Here is a 16,115-nt window from a genome sequence, read left to right on the forward strand (position 1 = left end):
CCTTGGTAGGTTAATTGTCCAGAAGGTACTTCAGGAGCTGAAACATTACCATGGGTACGTGTGTCTGGGAGAGGGATGTATGGGCAGGTCACAGGTCTGCCTAAGACCCACCTGGTAAAGGACTCTTGGTCCCTTGAGGGGCAAATCCCCAGGGTACCAGAATCACTGATTTATTCCAGTGAAACCAGGGTAGAATTGCAAGGAGAAGGGGCATTTCACGTACCTCCTCAGTAACTCTAAAAGTGTTCCTGCCCTATCTAGAAGATGAGTTTCAGCTGACCCAGAAGTTCTGCTCGTGTTCTTTGCTGTGTCTGATGCCTTTTCCCTGCCCAGGGTGAAGCAGAGAGCTTGTGTGCAAGAAGGCAGCGATTCTTCCCAGCAGAACCTCACTTGGTTTGAGTTCCTGTCTAACGAGTAAGTGAGACAGCAGGTGACACACCCTTTGTGTTCTGAGAGCAGACTGATTTTGAGTCCCACTCCATCGAAGCTCTACTGCCCTGCTAATCCTGTGTGCAGGACACTGGTATCTGCAGGGGTTCAGCCAGGAGTGTGGCACTGAATAAAACTTGCACACATAGTCTGAAAGTTCAGCTCCTTATTTGCAAGTGTCTCATTAATAAATGACGTGGCCAAAACAGATCCTCCAGGAGATGGAAAGCTCACACTTGGGGTCCTAAAGTAATGCTTCAATGAAGTTCATCAGTGATCTCCCTAAGATGGGCTTGGTCAGTGAATTTCCCCCTTTTTAAGATGTTTTGGTCTCCTTTCAGAAATGAGGACAGTGGGAAGAGCGATAAAGCAGAGAAAGGCACAAAGGTGATGCGACGTCTGAGTTCCCTGCGCAGCCGAGTCACCGGATCCTGGCAGAAGGATAAGGTGAGAGAGAGATGTTGAATTTGTGGAAGGAATTGTTAAATTCGTCAAGTAGAAAAGGCAGTCTCACCATAGTGAACAGTTAGCTGGATTGCTTTTGGATGGCTGAGGCCTCTATGTTGGTCAGCAGATGCACTGTGACCCCTAAAGTAGTGGTAGTGCATGGAACTGAGTGCATGGATCCCTGAATTCCAGCCCACCTTGCTCCAGGGCACGTTCTGGATGCTCTTATGCTGCCTTGGCACTGTGCATAGCAAGAGGAGTGCCTTGGCTGGGTGACTGCCTGGATCACTCCTCATGGCAGGAGGAGCTTGCAGAGGGACAGCCAAGTGTGTCCTGCCCTTCATCACAAATAGACTTAGACTAGAGGGACTGGCCCAAGCCTTGGGAAGGCTTTTGGGAAAAGCATTGCCATCCCACTGTACCTGCTGCCCACCACCTTTCTGCTCGTTTGTACCAGTGGGGAAAGGAATGTGTGGTCAGTGCAAGGCCTGTGACTGAGCTGTGTTCTTCTCTCCTTCCAGGGTAAGAACAAAGATCAGCCCAAGGAGAGAGAGAAGGAGAAAGAGGCAAAGGAGACAAAAGAGAGGTGTAAAGATATCAATGGGCACCAGCTCGTGCCAGGGGTTTTCTCCAGTTGCACCAGCTGCTCACTGTGTGCCAAACCTCTTGGGAATAAAAGTGGTCTGCAGTGCCTGAGTGAGTATGGCTGTCACTGCCTGGCTCTGCCCCAGCCTGCGCTCCCCGCCTGCCCTCCAGCCCAGGCCGTTCTCCTGCCTAAACCAGCCCCCTGGATTGCTTCACTTCTCTGCCTGGCTCGACTCTACCCCACCACCCTGCTTGGCCTGGCTTGGTTGTTTCTCCAAATAGTCTAAATGATCTCTGAATCCTGCCTGGCAATAATTTATCCTCATTTTCTTTGGCCACTTGACCATTTCCTGCCCCTTTCCCCCAAGGAGGGTTCTAGGTCAACTTCTCTTTTATTATTTTTTTTTTATTATTATGAAGTTCTGCTTTGCCTGAACAAATATCCCAACTGCTTGAGTGTAGCTGGATCTTTCAGGCTGTTTTTCACAGCTGCATTGATGTTTCAGTTCAGCATCTGCCCTATACACAGGCACAGGGATTTCTAGAGCATCCAAAACTTTATTAACTAACAAAAAGTCAAATCTTGCCTCCCAGAACCTGCATGGGTGAGACTGTTGCTTTTCAGCTCTAAGTAGTGCCAGCATGCATGGGCCTCTGTGCTCCCACTGCATCCACTGTGGCATGGCTTTGGCTGACAACCCTGTCCCTCCTCTTTGGGGCAGGTACTCAGGGCACTGAAGAACATTTTAATTCCCAAGGGATTGTCTGTGGGCAGAGAAAATTTTCTGGAAATGAAAGGATTGCTCTCTTTCTCCACCCTGTACCCTCAAGCAATTCTTGCTCTCCAGTGAGTATCTCTCAGGCTCTTAAGGTCAGTAAAACCTTTCTGGGGCATAATGGGACTGACTGCCCTCGGACATGTGCGGTGAGAAATATAATTTCCCTTCAGGGAAGCTGGAGGGAAATTGAAAAGGGGCACAGACCTGGCTATTAGTGAGCATTTTTCAGGCACCACAGCAAAATGTAGGAAGCAGGGAGCTGAATAAGAGCTTTGTGGATATTTAGAGAGAACCTAAATACTATGGCAGGAAGCAGAGTTGTGCCTTGTCATTCCTGTGTAAGGAACCTCCCAGCCAGAGGCTCTGTTTGCAGTCCTGCACACTGCTTTACAGAAATACCTTAACCTGGAAGGATACAGACAGTCCTTGATCCCCATGAGCGTGGAGCCATGCTCTGTATGGTCTTGGGAACTCTGAGGGCATTGTTACTGTGAGTGATTCTCCCCTGGACAATCGTATGGAGATCTGTGATTTGGAGTTGAAGCTAGCTGTTGAAATGAGAGTGTGGCTCAGCATGGCTTGTCCATCATAAATACACAGGGATTGGACATGAGTAGTAACTAGTATAGTAACTTTCACCTTGTTTCCCAGCCCTTCCATGAGGAATCTGTGTTCTGTCTTGTGAACATTCAGGAGAAAAACTCCAAGGTGGTTGAGGTACTGGTTTGTGTTTGGGACTCTGTGACATCTCCTTTGGCTCTTGGCTGCCCGGGCTAACGCAGGTGGCAGAGCAGCACAGCTTGTTTTATAATGCTCTGTTTGCAGTGGCTTGAACTGAGGCTGAACAATTGGGCAGGGTTCTGAGATGTCCATTACAATTAATGGCCTGCCTGTGGTGAGAGCTGGGCTGGGACTTGTGGTGAGACAGCTGACAGCCTGAGAGTGTCTATATTTGGATGATGCTGGGCTGAAACCTTTGCAAGCTGCTGCTGAGCTGGTAGTTGATATCAGCAGCTCCCGTTACTGCAGCTCGGAGCAGTGTGTGGTCTCCTGACTAGTCCATGATAGAGCTCTGGAACAGCAAGCTCCGGGGCCACCGGGAAGCCGGGGCAGCAGGCCTACTTTTCAGAAGTGTGAGCTGCTCTGTCAGGCTCAGTCTGAGCTGTGGCTGCTGCCAGGATGTGAGGATATTTGGCTGCGCCTCTTGTTTTCTCCTCATGAGCTCGCATTTGACTATCCCTACGCCTTGGCCCCCAGCCAGCCCTCGGCCCATCGCTGGTCAGGTGCTGCTGTTGCTGTTGTTGTCTCCGTGGTATTTTTAACTGCAGCACCACCACGTGGTCCAAGGAAAAACGGGCTCGTGGAAAACACAGGAAAAGATGGTGGTTAAAGAAAGGGATAAGCTGGAGGGGGAGGAAGGATGGGGGAATGATTACAAGCCTGAGGTCTTTTCACTGTAGACACAAAAAGTCCGGTGACTTCCATGGCTGTGATGAGCTAGAGGAGCAAAAGCTTTCTTATTAGAGACACTAACAGCAGGAGGAATTCTGCATTTAAGTCAGAACAAAAAACCAGTGTTCTGCTAGAAACGGTGTGAGCTGTGGAGAAAGTGGGCAGCTTGGATAGCCTGGTACACTCTAACTCGTTTCTCTCTCCCACTGATTCCTCCCATCTATCCTCACCCCACACAACACAGAGTCTCCCAGGGGAGGAGGCTGTGCTGTGTGTCGAGGGTAGAGATGCAGGAGAGTCTCTGCAGCTCACAGATGTGCAGTTAGGAGCCTGGCAGGGATGAAAAACAAAGAGGAATGATTGCAGTCATCTCAACAACAGCGGCCACCCAAACTCTGCTGTTATGTAAACTATGAGCTGTGAGTCTCTAGGTTTATTGTTCACCTGGAAATGAGAAAGCTCCTCTTGAGCCTTTGCTATCACGGGTAGAGAAGGTTCTGTGCCTAAATTAATCCTCTCTTATAAACATGCTTCCAGAGTTTATGCAACAAGAGTTAGATGAGTCCCAGGGAAGCCCTGACAGGAGGAGAGCTCTCCAAGCAGGCTGTGCCATGGAGGCGAGCCAGGGATATGCTGTGGAATACAGATGGAAGGAGGATTGCTTCCCTTGAGCTTGAGCACTGGGGTAGAGGTGGGTCTTCTACATCTTTAGCTGACAGTCAGTCGCCATTACTTCATGAGAAAGACAGAGCCCAAGCCCCCACAGGGGTGTCAGATTGACCATCCTCTCCCAAGGAAACTGATAGCTGCTACTAAAATTTGGCAAGCTTCAGACAAACTCCTTTAAGAGAAGGTGCTCATTTTAATGAATCTTCCTGAACAATACAGGCTGTGCTGGACTGTCCACCTGTCCTAGGCTGACCCTTGCTGGCTGCTTCAGTGCACTGGCTGATCTCTAACTGGTTGCTGTAACAACTGGTCTCCAGGATTTATTTAAGGCATGTTGTGAAAGAGGTTTGGAGAACCATTTCCTTTCTCACAATGAGTAAGGGAGAGGACACGGATTTCCACAGTTTGTCAGGCAAACATCCTCCACCCGTGGCCAAGGAGAGGCCAGAATAGCTTTTGGTTAAACCTGAAATTTGGTATAAAATTCACCTCTCATTCAGCTCTTGCACCTGCATGGTTTTGCTTTTGGATTCCCAGTGCAGTACCAATAAGCTAATAGGTGAAGGATAGTTTTGGCTTATGGTAAGGAGGAATTACTTGATTTTCTATCCTGAAATTTCTGTTCATAGCCCACACAGAGTCCTGAGAAATCTGAAAAACAGCAGGCAACCTGGAACTCTGCATTTCTGGAGGGAGACACAGCTGCCAAAAATCTTCTGTTTTGGGGGGGAAAAAGGAGGTTTGGCTGCTGTAACATGATGACAGTGATAAATGGACTGGGAGTCCCACTTGGAATAATATTCTATTACTGACAGGAGTCCAAATAAACAGAGGCAAAACCAGAGCAGCTGCGTCAGGCTGTAGGTTAAGGTGTTCTGAGCCAATGGAGCAAATGTAAAAGCGGCTGCAGCGCTGGTTGCAGAGGAAACACTGGCTGAGCTGAGTGTCCTGACACAGAGCTGGCTCAGCCAGCTCGAGAGGGCTTAGAAAAGGAAACCAAAGTACATCCTACTCTCAGTGCTTCTCCTTTTCTGCTTTTCACTTTCTTTTTGTATCTGGGCAGTACTACCTTGATCTGGAACATCTCCAAGTGCTGCTTCTTCCATTCCCTGATAAATGAGGATCTTGTACATTTGGGCTGACAAATGCATAAGGACAGTAATCAACTTGAGACATTCAGCAAGAAATCTTTTGTTATTACAGAATTACACAGGATTAGACAGTTGGTGCTCTTCTCTTCTTTGCAATCCAAACCTTAGCTCCAAGCTACAGAGTCTTGGAGCTGGCTGCTGTGCCAGATTTTGCACTGATTTTGTGGCGATGCCCTGAGGCTGCACAAGCACAGCACGTTCTCTCCATGACAGCTGCAGTTGGGCAATCTGCAACGCTTTACTTTTATATTACAGCAAAGCACGAAGTTTGAAGTGCCTAAGGATTAATCAGTCACCAAGTGACATCCAGCTGTTTACCACCAAACCGCTTTATTTAATGACCATTTCTCTGTAGTGCTGACAGGCCCCAATCCCCAACTGGGATCTCAGTGTACTCAGTCCTGTAGAGAAGCAGCACAAAAGTGAACATTTTGAAAAAGCTTGCAACTATGAGACAAAGATAAAAATAAAATCGATTAAACAGGTGGCAGTGTGGAAATCAGAGACCACATTGGCCCCATGGCAGGATTTCATCACATTTCCAGCCCAGACAGTGGCAGGTTCTTTCAAAGCAGCATGGGAAAGCTGCAGGGTGGATTTTGAGAGGAAAGTTTGTTCTGTAATCATGTATGTTGTGTTTTCAAGCTCAACAAGCAAGTAGGATATGTGTGATTTAAAATATGACAAACTTTTGATCAGTACTGTAAATCCTCAGAGTGAAATCGGGAGGTGAGGTTGGGTGGTTAGCTCTTCCCAGTTTTCCTCCCTGCACCAAGTACCCCAGCAACCCAGTGCTAGTACATCAAACCTTATCGGTGGCAAGGAAAAGGTGTTTTTTCCAGCAAGCAGTTTGGTTCTAGGGGTCAGTGCATGGATTTACTGCTAGGGAAGATAATTCCCCTTTGCTCTCATCGTTTGTCTGTGCAGGGGTCACTGACAAAGGCCTGGGCAGGGACTCACTGTTGAGGGGCGGATAGGGAAAGCCAGCGCTTGCCAACCCTCCAGGCACTGCAGCCTTGCCTTGGCAGGGTGTTTGTAAACACTCCAGCACATTGGGATGGCAAATCCCACCAGCCTTTTAGTAACAAATTATGTATTTCAAGTCCCAGGCACTGTGCAAACACATGAAGTACCATGCTGATGGTGTCACTGGGGTGCCACATCTCATCTGTTAGGGGCCTCTTCAGTCTGGGAGGAACCACGTGCCCTCCCTGAGAGGAAAGTATGGGCTAAGAGTGGCCATGTGCCCTCCCTGAGGGGAAAACAGGGGTTGGGGGACCCATGTGTCCTCCCTCAGAGAAGTCATGGGTTCTGGGCAGCCATGTGCCCTCCCTGAGGAAAAAGTGCAGGCCATGTCCTCCCTGAGGGGAAAGCACAGGCTGAGGATGCTCATGCTGTCCCTGAGGGGGACATGCTCTGTCCCCCTGAGGGGGACAAGGCCCTGTGCCCTTCCTGAGAGAAAATGCAGGTGATGGGTGACCATGTCCTCCCTGCAAGAGGAAGGAGCAGACAATGTGTGGTTGTGTGCCCTCCCTGAGAATGAAGCACAGGCTGAGGATGCTCATGCCCTTCGTGAGGGAGACATGCATGTTGGGGGCCCTGTGCCCTCCCTGCAGGAGGAAGGAACAGGCCATGAGTGGCCATGTGCCCTCCCTGAAGGAAAGTGAGGGTTGTGGGTGGCTCTGCTTTCCCTGATGGAAAGCGCGGGGCTAGAGGGACCGCGTGCCCTCCCTGAGGGGAAAGTGATGGCTCTGGATGGCTCTGCCCTCTCTGAGAGGCAGGAGCAGCTGGAGTGGCTTTGTCCTCCATGAGGGGAACAAGGTGGGCCAAGGGATGGCGTGGAGGAATGCGCTCCACCCTGAGGAGTGCCCTCCCTCACAGAAGGCACAGGCTGTGTGGGTAGTTGTACCCTTTCTGAAAACGCAGGCTAGGGGTGGCCATGTGCCCTCCTTGAAGGGAAAGGTGCTTGTGCACTCCCTGAGGGGAAAGCGTGGGTCAGGGCTGGGTGTGCTCTTCCCCAGGAAGGAGCAAGCTAAGGGTGGCCGTGTGCTCTCCCTGGGGAGTGGGCATGAGCTGTAGGTGCTCATGGTATCCCTGAAGGGCTGAGGATGTTTATGGGTCTTCCTTGAGAGGAGCATGTGGGCTAAGGATGCTCATGCCCTCCTTGAGGGGAAAACATGGGCTAAGAATGTCTGCGTGCCCTCCCTGAGGGGAAAGTGCAAGGTATGGGTGCTCGTGCCCTCCCTGAGGGGAAAACACGGGTTAAGGGTGTCCGTGTGCCCTCCCTGAGGGGAAAACACGGGTTAAGGGTGTCCCTGTGCCCTCCCTGAGAGGAAAACACGGGTTAAGGGTGTCCGTGTGCCCTCCCTGAGCGGAACGCGCGGGCTGCGTGTGCTTGTGCGCTCTCCCTGACGGCAAAGCGCGGGCTAATGGTGTCCGTGTGCTGTCCCTGGGAGGAAAGCACGGGCTCAGAGCGTCCCTGTGCCGTCCCTAAGGGGCCAGGACCGGCTCGGCCGTGCCGCGGCGCGCAGGCGCACCCTCGTCCCTATTTTCCCTTCCGGGACACGGGGGTGTTTCCTGTTGCTGTGGCGGCGGCTCCCGGGACCGAGAGGGAACCGGCGGCTCCCCGGGGAGTCCGGTAAGAGACCGGGCTGTCAGCGCGCCCGCCGGCCCCCGGCTCCGCTCCCCCCCCGGCCCTAGCGAGCCCCCGGGCACCGGCACCCCCTCCCCGCGGCGCGGGGACCGCTCGGCCCCGGTCCCTGTGCGGGCAGCGGGGGCTCAGAGGGCTCCACGGGGTCCCGGCGTTTGGCCGGGACAGCGGGTTGGTCTTCGCTTTGCCCCAGTCCCGCAGGTTTACAGCCGTCCCGACCTTTGCAGCTCGGGGCTTCAGCTGCAGGACAGGACGCAGCTTGAAAGATGCAGTGTTTACATTAGAAAGCGCTTTTAAGGGCTACCAAAGGAGTGAAAAATGTTGCTGTGTGCGGTAGGGAGGCGAGCGGCTGTAGCCTGTGTGAAACCGGCTCTCTTTATGCCACAGCTTGAGTCTGAGCATCCTTGTGATCATTAAATCCCGCACCTCGTCCTTTCCGTTCTTACACACATTGGATGTACTGGTGCTGAGAAAAGTGTGGGATGTGCGTGAAAAGACCTTAAATGCGTTAGGAAAAAAATGGTGAAAACTTCCCCTTATCCACAATTGCGAAGACTGACCCATTTTAAATATTCCACGGCCCTGGCTCCTTGGGGAGAGGAGCGGGTGATGATATCAGCTTAGCTTGTGTGTGCTGAAAGGAAACGCCAGCAGGAGCTAGGAGTGGTGATGGATTTTGTAGGAGGAGCGGGGAAACAGGCAGTGATTCGAACAAATAGCTTTCTGAATGTTTTTGGTATTATATTTGGTGTTGCTGCTCTAATAAATAAGCTTAATTTCTGATTATTGTTTGAAGATTTGGTGTGTCACCGAGAGAAAAAAGGGCTGCTTCTTGGTTCCTTTGCACTCCCCTCTTAAGGGGGTTTTATGGGAAGCTTTTTTATTTGGCACTTTTTGTTTAAATTTATAAAAGTAATAGTTTCTCTTTGTCACGGTGAAATAAAAGAAACCCACGGAACATGGCTCTCAAACAGGAGCCATCGGACATTGTGTGTTGTAGTTCCACCTACTGTTTACCTATGAAATATTTTAAATACCTTTTATGATTGTCATAGTTGCTGCTTCAGTTCTGTAGTGTAGACTGGGGGAAGGGTTCAGCGTGAGAGAATTGAATTGGGACTCCAGTTTCTTTTAGGATAATATGCAGATTTTACTTGTCATTGTTTAAAAACCAGAACTATCGTTTGTTTATGTGTTTCTGTGCCTAAAGAAAACCCCGTGGCTGCCAGAACTTGCAGTGTTGGGAATCACACAACCCCTCTTTTGCTTCATCCAACTGATATTTTGACAATAAAACCAGATACAGTGAGTAAGTAATTTTAGGTTGTTCTGGAGACAAAGAGGAATGCTCTAACAGGGAGGCTGAAACTTGATAATTTAGTGCTGTTGCTCTCTGGCGTGGATTGTCTCTGTTTCAGAATGTGAATATCTCATCTCCCTGCCCCCTTCCAGTTTTTGGTTTCTGCCTCTGCCTAATTAGGCAAGTGAGAAAACAAGTAAACACCGGCCACCGGAGCCACTAGGACTAAGTTAAATCTGCTCCAAGTTCCTCAAGATACCTGACCTGGATTTACCCGATACAGAAACTTCCTCGTGTTCCACTGAAACTCCTCCTCTTTTCTGAGAAGTTTTATCACAGGCACTCTGCTTTTTCTGGAATGCTGTGGTGGTTTGAAATGTTTCTTGGCCATCGTGTTGTGTATATCTCTGTATAAATGCAGAGTTTATATTCTGTGTTAATCATTCATATGCGGGTTGTTTCCTTTGTCAGTTCAAGAGGGAGGAGTTCCCTCCCTGTGGTGTAAGGGTGAGGAAGGAGGGAAGAGATTCTCTTTGATCCCTGAAGCACTGGACAGTTGAAAACAGGAAAAAATATTAAAATTATTGATTTTACAAGGAAGCTAATTTGTCCTTGGCTTTCTTCAGCTGCTTGGATTTCATAGGTGGTGAATATATCCTTAGTACTGAAGAGAGTTCTTGAACTCCTTGTATCATTAGAATCACTGTTAAAATCTGTCCCTGTTTGAACTTAGCTGCCTTAAAGTATTTTTTTAATGTTATTTAAAAAATAAACAAAAAAAATTCTTGAGATAAAGAAAGTCAATAGTTCAATTTTAGATTAATCACAGCATTTTTGTCTGTTAGTTGTTGTTTGCAAGTGGCCTTTTAAGAGTTATTTTATTGGGCAGTACCGTTCCAGACCAAAGGTCAGGGTCATAGTGCTCATAATGTCTGGTGAGTCACAGATTTGTCCTGGAATCCAATTCTGGAAGACATTTATAGGACATTGGCAGTGTCTGATCCCCTGGAAGGTATTCCAGCTGAGGGAAAAAATGTCTTTGCCTGCCCCTTTCCAGCCAGGTTTGTTGCCCTCTCATACTGTGAACAGGGTGATGCTTTTGAGTGTTGTAATATGTTGTCCAATAAAATGCTCCTAGGTTGTAAATTACTTTCTGTGAGCCATTGGGAAAACATCTCATTAATAAGGGAAGGGGTTTTTATACCAGATAGTAAATTCATTACCCTCAGTCATGAACAGGATCTTTTCTGATGTTTATGAGCCTTTTAGTCTTAAATATTTCTTTGCTGGTTGAGGTCCTTGCTTTAGTCACTCATGAGGTCATCTTTGGCACAGGCCTCTGCAAAATGCTTCAAGGGAGTGACAGTCCCTGTAGTAAGCAGATCTGGGATAATGTGATGCTCCCAAAATTCTCGGCCTTAATTCCAAACCCGCTGATTAAACCCTAGGAACAACCCTGGTGGGTTTGCTCAGTTTCCACACTCTGTGTGGTTCAGTTGCTCTGGTATCCTTAGCTGTAGCAGTGGTGCTGCTGTCCCCATCCAGTTGAGGTGATCCAAATCCTTGGACCTTTTTGGTGTGTTGGCACTTTGTCTGGTGTTGTCAGCGCTGGCCAGAGTTGCAGCCTTTCTGCGTAGTCTGTATCAAGATGAAATCCTTTGGAGGGTCTGTTTTTCCTCTGCCAAATTAATCTTCTTGCTGTTCAGTGAGTGATTGAGGGAGGAGAAGACAAGGAAGAGCCTGGATGCAGCCCTCTGAGTTTTTATCTCTGCCTTTCTCAGGAATATCTTCTGTACCTCTCCTGTTTGGGAAGATCTTGCTGACAGAACTGTCCTTTTTTTTTTTGGACCTTCCCAAATTCTTGATCTGAATAAAACCAAATGCTACCGATGGTAAATGCAAAAATAATTTTCTTTGTCAGTTTGAGCTTACTGATGCTGCTTTACTCTGGATGGCTGGAAAAGATAGAAATCTGGTATTTCTCCACACCTGTCAACAACCCTTCATGTGTATCTCTGCTCTTAAACATCAGCCTCCATGTGTGCAGATTCCTGTCCCTTCTTTACTGTCCCCTGTCCCTCATTCTTCTCTTTGCTGACCCCTGCAGTTCTCTGATACTGTTTTCAGAGAGGCTTAATAAGAATGCAGAATAATAAGAATAAATGCAGAAATCTTACATGCATAGAAAGGAAACCACAGTCACTAGTGTTCAAAAGCTCCTTCTCATCCTGAATAAGAGTGTCCTTCCTTCAGCACTGCAAAAGTGTGTTGAATAGAGGAAGCTGGAGCATGTTCTATAAAATGAAATATGCTTATAAAACAGTCTTCTGACAGGTTTCAGATTTCTCTTATGTGGGCAAAAATAATGTCACTTTGAAGTCATTAAGTAAATGCATTTTAAATTGTCTCATGGAGAATCAGGTCCTTGGATTCAGCTGCAGTTTCCTGCGGCTTTTTTTGTAGCATTTTCCTGTTTTCTAGTATGTTCTCCAGTGTTGTGTAAAGAACCTTTCAGCAGTGTAGGGAAGTCATACACAGCACTATTAGATATGTCAGCTGATTAAGTGAAAAATACCTACTGAGAGCACCACAAGCTGTTCTCTTTAACAGAGCAAGGGCATGATTTTAAAATTGAAATACATTTTTAAGTGAGATCCCTTTTACAGTTACCTTAACAAGGAGCCCGAGCTTTTCAAGTAGGAATTGGTCCTACTAATCATTGATAGGAAAAGAATTACTGAATGTAATCACTGAAAAAGTGTAAATGTCAGGGAATATGAATATCTAGTTGAAGTTTGATGTTTCTGGATGACTACATGACAGAATTCTAGATGAGTTAACGTGGATTTCAGGACCGTGTGGGAAGGCAGTGGCTGTAGGAGCATCCATCAGACTGCCTGTTCTTCCCTGAAGGGAACCCATCTGTGAGCAGGACTTGAAGCCAACCCAGCCTGACGTAATGGAGAATTTTCTCTATTTCCTTTTGTGTGGTGATTTTTGTCCTACAGTTTGTTTCTTTGTCTCAGGAGAAAAGGGATTTCCATTGTCAACTACTTGTTTGTTGTTGAGGGATATCTTTTAACAAGTTCTTCATTCCCTTGTGGTAGGTGGAGGCCTTATCACTGCCGAAATAATGAATATATTTGTTATTCTCTACACAGTTTTAATAAGTGAATAACTTTGATACATTTTTCTCGTGCATTTGCAGAGGCACATACATTTGAAATTAGATACAGTGCCTTTTGGTTTGTGGCGTGGGGTGTGGTAGTGGTAGGAATATCCCAAATAAGAGAAGTTGTGGGAGGTGACAGTTTTTGTGGATTTTTTTTTGTGGCAGGCACTCGGGAGCAGAACTCTGCACTTCATTTCCCACATTTGGGGAAGTTGTATAACATGTAGGCATCTTGCAGGTCCGTACACTCAGTCTTTCTCTCAGTCTTGTTTTTATATCTTTATTAATTTACTTGTGTTTAAAGCCAAGTAAGTATTTTGGTCCTGTTCTCAGGCTTTTGCTGAAATCATGGAAAACACAAGTGAGCATCTCTCTAGATTAGCCAGGAGCCTTAAAGCAGATCCCCAGTCCTGGTGCCAGGCGGGGGTGGTTCTGAAGAAACCTTGAATAGTTTTTCCTCTGTGCTTTAAACATAAACTGGCTTTTCTCTAGCAGGTATGGTGTTCATCTTTCCAGTTTTGTTTTATTTCTCTTTTAACAGGCATGTCTGGGAAAAGGCAAATCCTGGTGTCCTTTACTGACTTGTTGGTATCCTGCTTTGCTTTTTATGAAGGATCTTGTTTTATAGATAGGCAGAAAGGCTGCAGAAAATATTTGGCACTATCAGTTCCCCTCCTGTTTTTTCAAGAAGTAGTTATCAGAAGGGAAAAAAGCAGAGATTGGATTTTATTATACTGATTTTATTATACATAGTTTTATGGCTTTTGGGTGAGAGGACTGCTTTCTCTCCTGTATCTGGGAACAATTCTTTTGTGCAGCTGAAAGGGTGGTACTGCTGTGGTGCTGGTAATGCTCTGATGATTCTGGAGAGTGTTTTGATCTTTAATTTACTGTGGTTACTGCAGCTCCCAGCAATAGTCCGTGCAGAAAGGCAGCTATTCCTGTGGAGTCGAAGAATTGCTGCCCTCTTGACTGGTATCAATTTTGAATGGAGAGACATGGAAATGGCCTTTGCAAAGATGAGGAAAACTGTGCTCCACTGAGTGGAGGTTGGGCAGAAAACTGGTCGTGCATTCCAGAGTGGCTCTTGGTTCTTGCATGTGTGAATTGCACTCAGTTGTTCAGTCTTACTGAAAAAACTCGAGGGTTTGGTATAAAATCAAGACCAGAATATGCACAACAAGGATGCTTGCCACAACACCTGAGCTTACTCTGCATCTCTTTCAAAATTAAGATCCTTTATGTGTCATTATTCCTTTCCCTACACAGGAAAGAAGAATAATTAAAACTTTTTTTGTGTGTGTGCATTTCAGATTGTGCAGTGAATGTCCACAAGAACTGCAAGAGTTTGCTGACTGAATGCAGCAGCATCAGACCCAAGGTGGGCTTTAACATTTGTTCTTTTTTTATAATAACAAGGCTTGACATAATAAGTTTAATTTATGTGAGTGGTTTAATTTACATCAGTCGAGAATCTTGCCCTACATCTTCGAGACATCAAGTAGTTGTTAACCTGTCACTATGGTAATCAATGATAACTTACGGAGGGGAAATAAAGTGAAATGTTTTATTGCTATACAGCAAATTACTTAGCCTGTGTCCCAGAACTGTGACTAACCCTAAGAATGCTCCAACCTATCATTTTTTTGGGGAATATAGTTGAATGTTGTGCCATCTCAAAACTGATGGAATAGCATGAGGGATGGACGGGAATTTGGTCATAACAGTTGCATATTATTTCTAAGCTGGAAAATGCAGAATAAATTATTTCCTTTGGGAACTGTGATGAACTTTGTCTTGCTGTTTATTTTTTATCTCTGTCACCCTGGTGCCTGTGATTGCATGTAAGGTCACAGGTTGTTTCACATAGATGTCTATCTGTTGGGGTTTTTTGTTCTGGTATTGGTTTTGAAAATCATTTCCTCCTCCTTATAACTAATAATACTTGAGGGAGTTTTAGTTTGTTTTAACCTGCAAGTGCTGATGATTTCAGAGACTGATAGCAGATTAGGGAGTACTGTGAGGAGGAAAAGAGAGAGCAGAGCAGCTCAGACCTGAGCAATTAGAGGTTAGAGGAAGTGTGTTCAGCCATTGGTGATGTAGAATGTAACTCTTCTGAGGGCAGAAATGTTCTTGTGGGGGTTTTGATATATAATTTTAAACATCTCAGGGCATTGTGCATTTTCCTTTTAAACTGAAAAATTCACTTGCTATGGTGCTTTCATTTCTCTTCACCACCACTTCACTTCTCTTCTTTCATCTCACTCTTCACCACCACCCAAAACTTCATGGTTGAATCAGCCCTGACAAACCACTCCTGAAGAGAGCAGAGAGGGAGTGGTGGCACAAAATGGGGTGAAGAATTCAGCCAGAAGTGGGAACCTCAAAGGGAAGCTCTCCAAAAGCCATTGTTACAGCCTGTATTATTTATTTAATTTCCTTGCATCTTTGATAACTTGTTTTAATATCCTAGTGTTGCAAGAAGGACAAAGTTTAGCAAGAGTACCAAAGGTGCAATTTGAAATGGACAATCTAAATTTTTGTTGAAACTGGCTGGATTTGTTTAGTCAGGATTGCTAGGAACTAAACAACAGCGAAGTGTTGGTGAAGACTGTCAACATGAAGGGGTTGCTTTAGTCTCATAAATTAATTATCATAGCTTTAATTTAGTTGTAGCTTCACTTTTGGTTCTGTTTCAGCCTGATTTATACCTTGTGGAATTTAATACAAAGGATTAATGTCTATATGTCATTCGTCTGCCACATGAAAAAATCAAAGCTGTTATTGTGTTAAATCTTTTTATATTCTCAGTGAACATCTTCGCTTACAGTTAATGCTATAGGATAGGAAAAATGATTAATTTTGGACTGAAAGTTTGGTCTGTATGTGTAAGAGTATTGTATTTTTTCCTATAGCAGAAAGATTTGCAGCACAGACCTTCTGGATCTCCACAAAGTTCGCCCCAGTGCATTTCCCCAGGTTTGTACTAAAGAATGATTTCTGTGCTCAAGGCTTATCTGTTCGATTGTATTTTTTTTCTTTAATATGTTTTAAAGGCTATACACAGTGTATTATTGAAGTATAGAGAAGGTCTCTTTTAATAAGATGGTTTCATTTTTTTTTCTATTGGGAATGGCTTAGAGGCTCCTAGCAATCTCCTGTGTGTTTTTATCTTTTTATCTTTTTATTTTTCTTTATACCTTCTTGCTGTGTAACCTCAAAATATCATGGTGAAAAGGGATCAATAAGCTCGTTTTTCATTGATTGTCTATTCTCTGGCCTCTGAAAAGACTAGAACTGTGAACTTTGTTTTACATCAGATTTTCATAATTGTCTATTTAAAACTTGCCTGCAGCTAGTGGTTGCTAGAAATCTCTAAGACAAGCTGGCACTAATGGTCTGAACATAAGTCTTTGTTGAAACAAAGTGAGGAAAAAGGATCTGGAAGAAAAAAAAAATGCAATAAGAAAGAACATCTGTA

General features: G+C 45.9%; 1 protein-coding gene across 6 annotated transcripts in view; it reads left to right on the forward strand.

The window, feature by feature from the left end:
* ARHGEF18 (Rho/Rac guanine nucleotide exchange factor 18) overlaps nucleotides 1–16,115 on the forward strand; it is a 50,873-nt gene that overhangs the window by 11,432 nt on the left and 23,326 nt on the right. For 3 of the 6 annotated variants that reach the window (XM_042043361.1, XM_042043267.1, XM_042043079.1), the window contains exons 7-12: nucleotides 10–54; nucleotides 334–414; nucleotides 771–876; nucleotides 1,398–1,572; nucleotides 13,948–14,015; nucleotides 15,550–15,613. In XM_042043361.1, the coding sequence (XP_041899295.1) occupies nucleotides 10–54; nucleotides 334–414; nucleotides 771–876; nucleotides 1,398–1,572; nucleotides 13,948–14,015; nucleotides 15,550–15,613 (539 nt within the window). Of the gene's footprint in view, nucleotides 1–9; nucleotides 55–333; nucleotides 415–770; nucleotides 877–1,397; nucleotides 1,573–8,051; nucleotides 8,151–13,947; nucleotides 14,016–15,549; nucleotides 15,614–16,115 lie in introns of those variants that run through there. The other 3 variants (XM_042043173.1, XM_042043454.1, XM_042043542.1) reach the window with 3 other exon arrangements.

The sequence above is a fragment of the Corvus kubaryi genome, unplaced genomic scaffold (genome assembly GCF_017639235.1).
Source record: "Corvus kubaryi isolate FWS band 111438036 unplaced genomic scaffold, C.kubaryi_AGA036_p1.0 121, whole genome shotgun sequence".
In the NCBI taxonomy this organism is placed as follows: domain Eukaryota; kingdom Metazoa; phylum Chordata; class Aves; order Passeriformes; family Corvidae; genus Corvus; species Corvus kubaryi.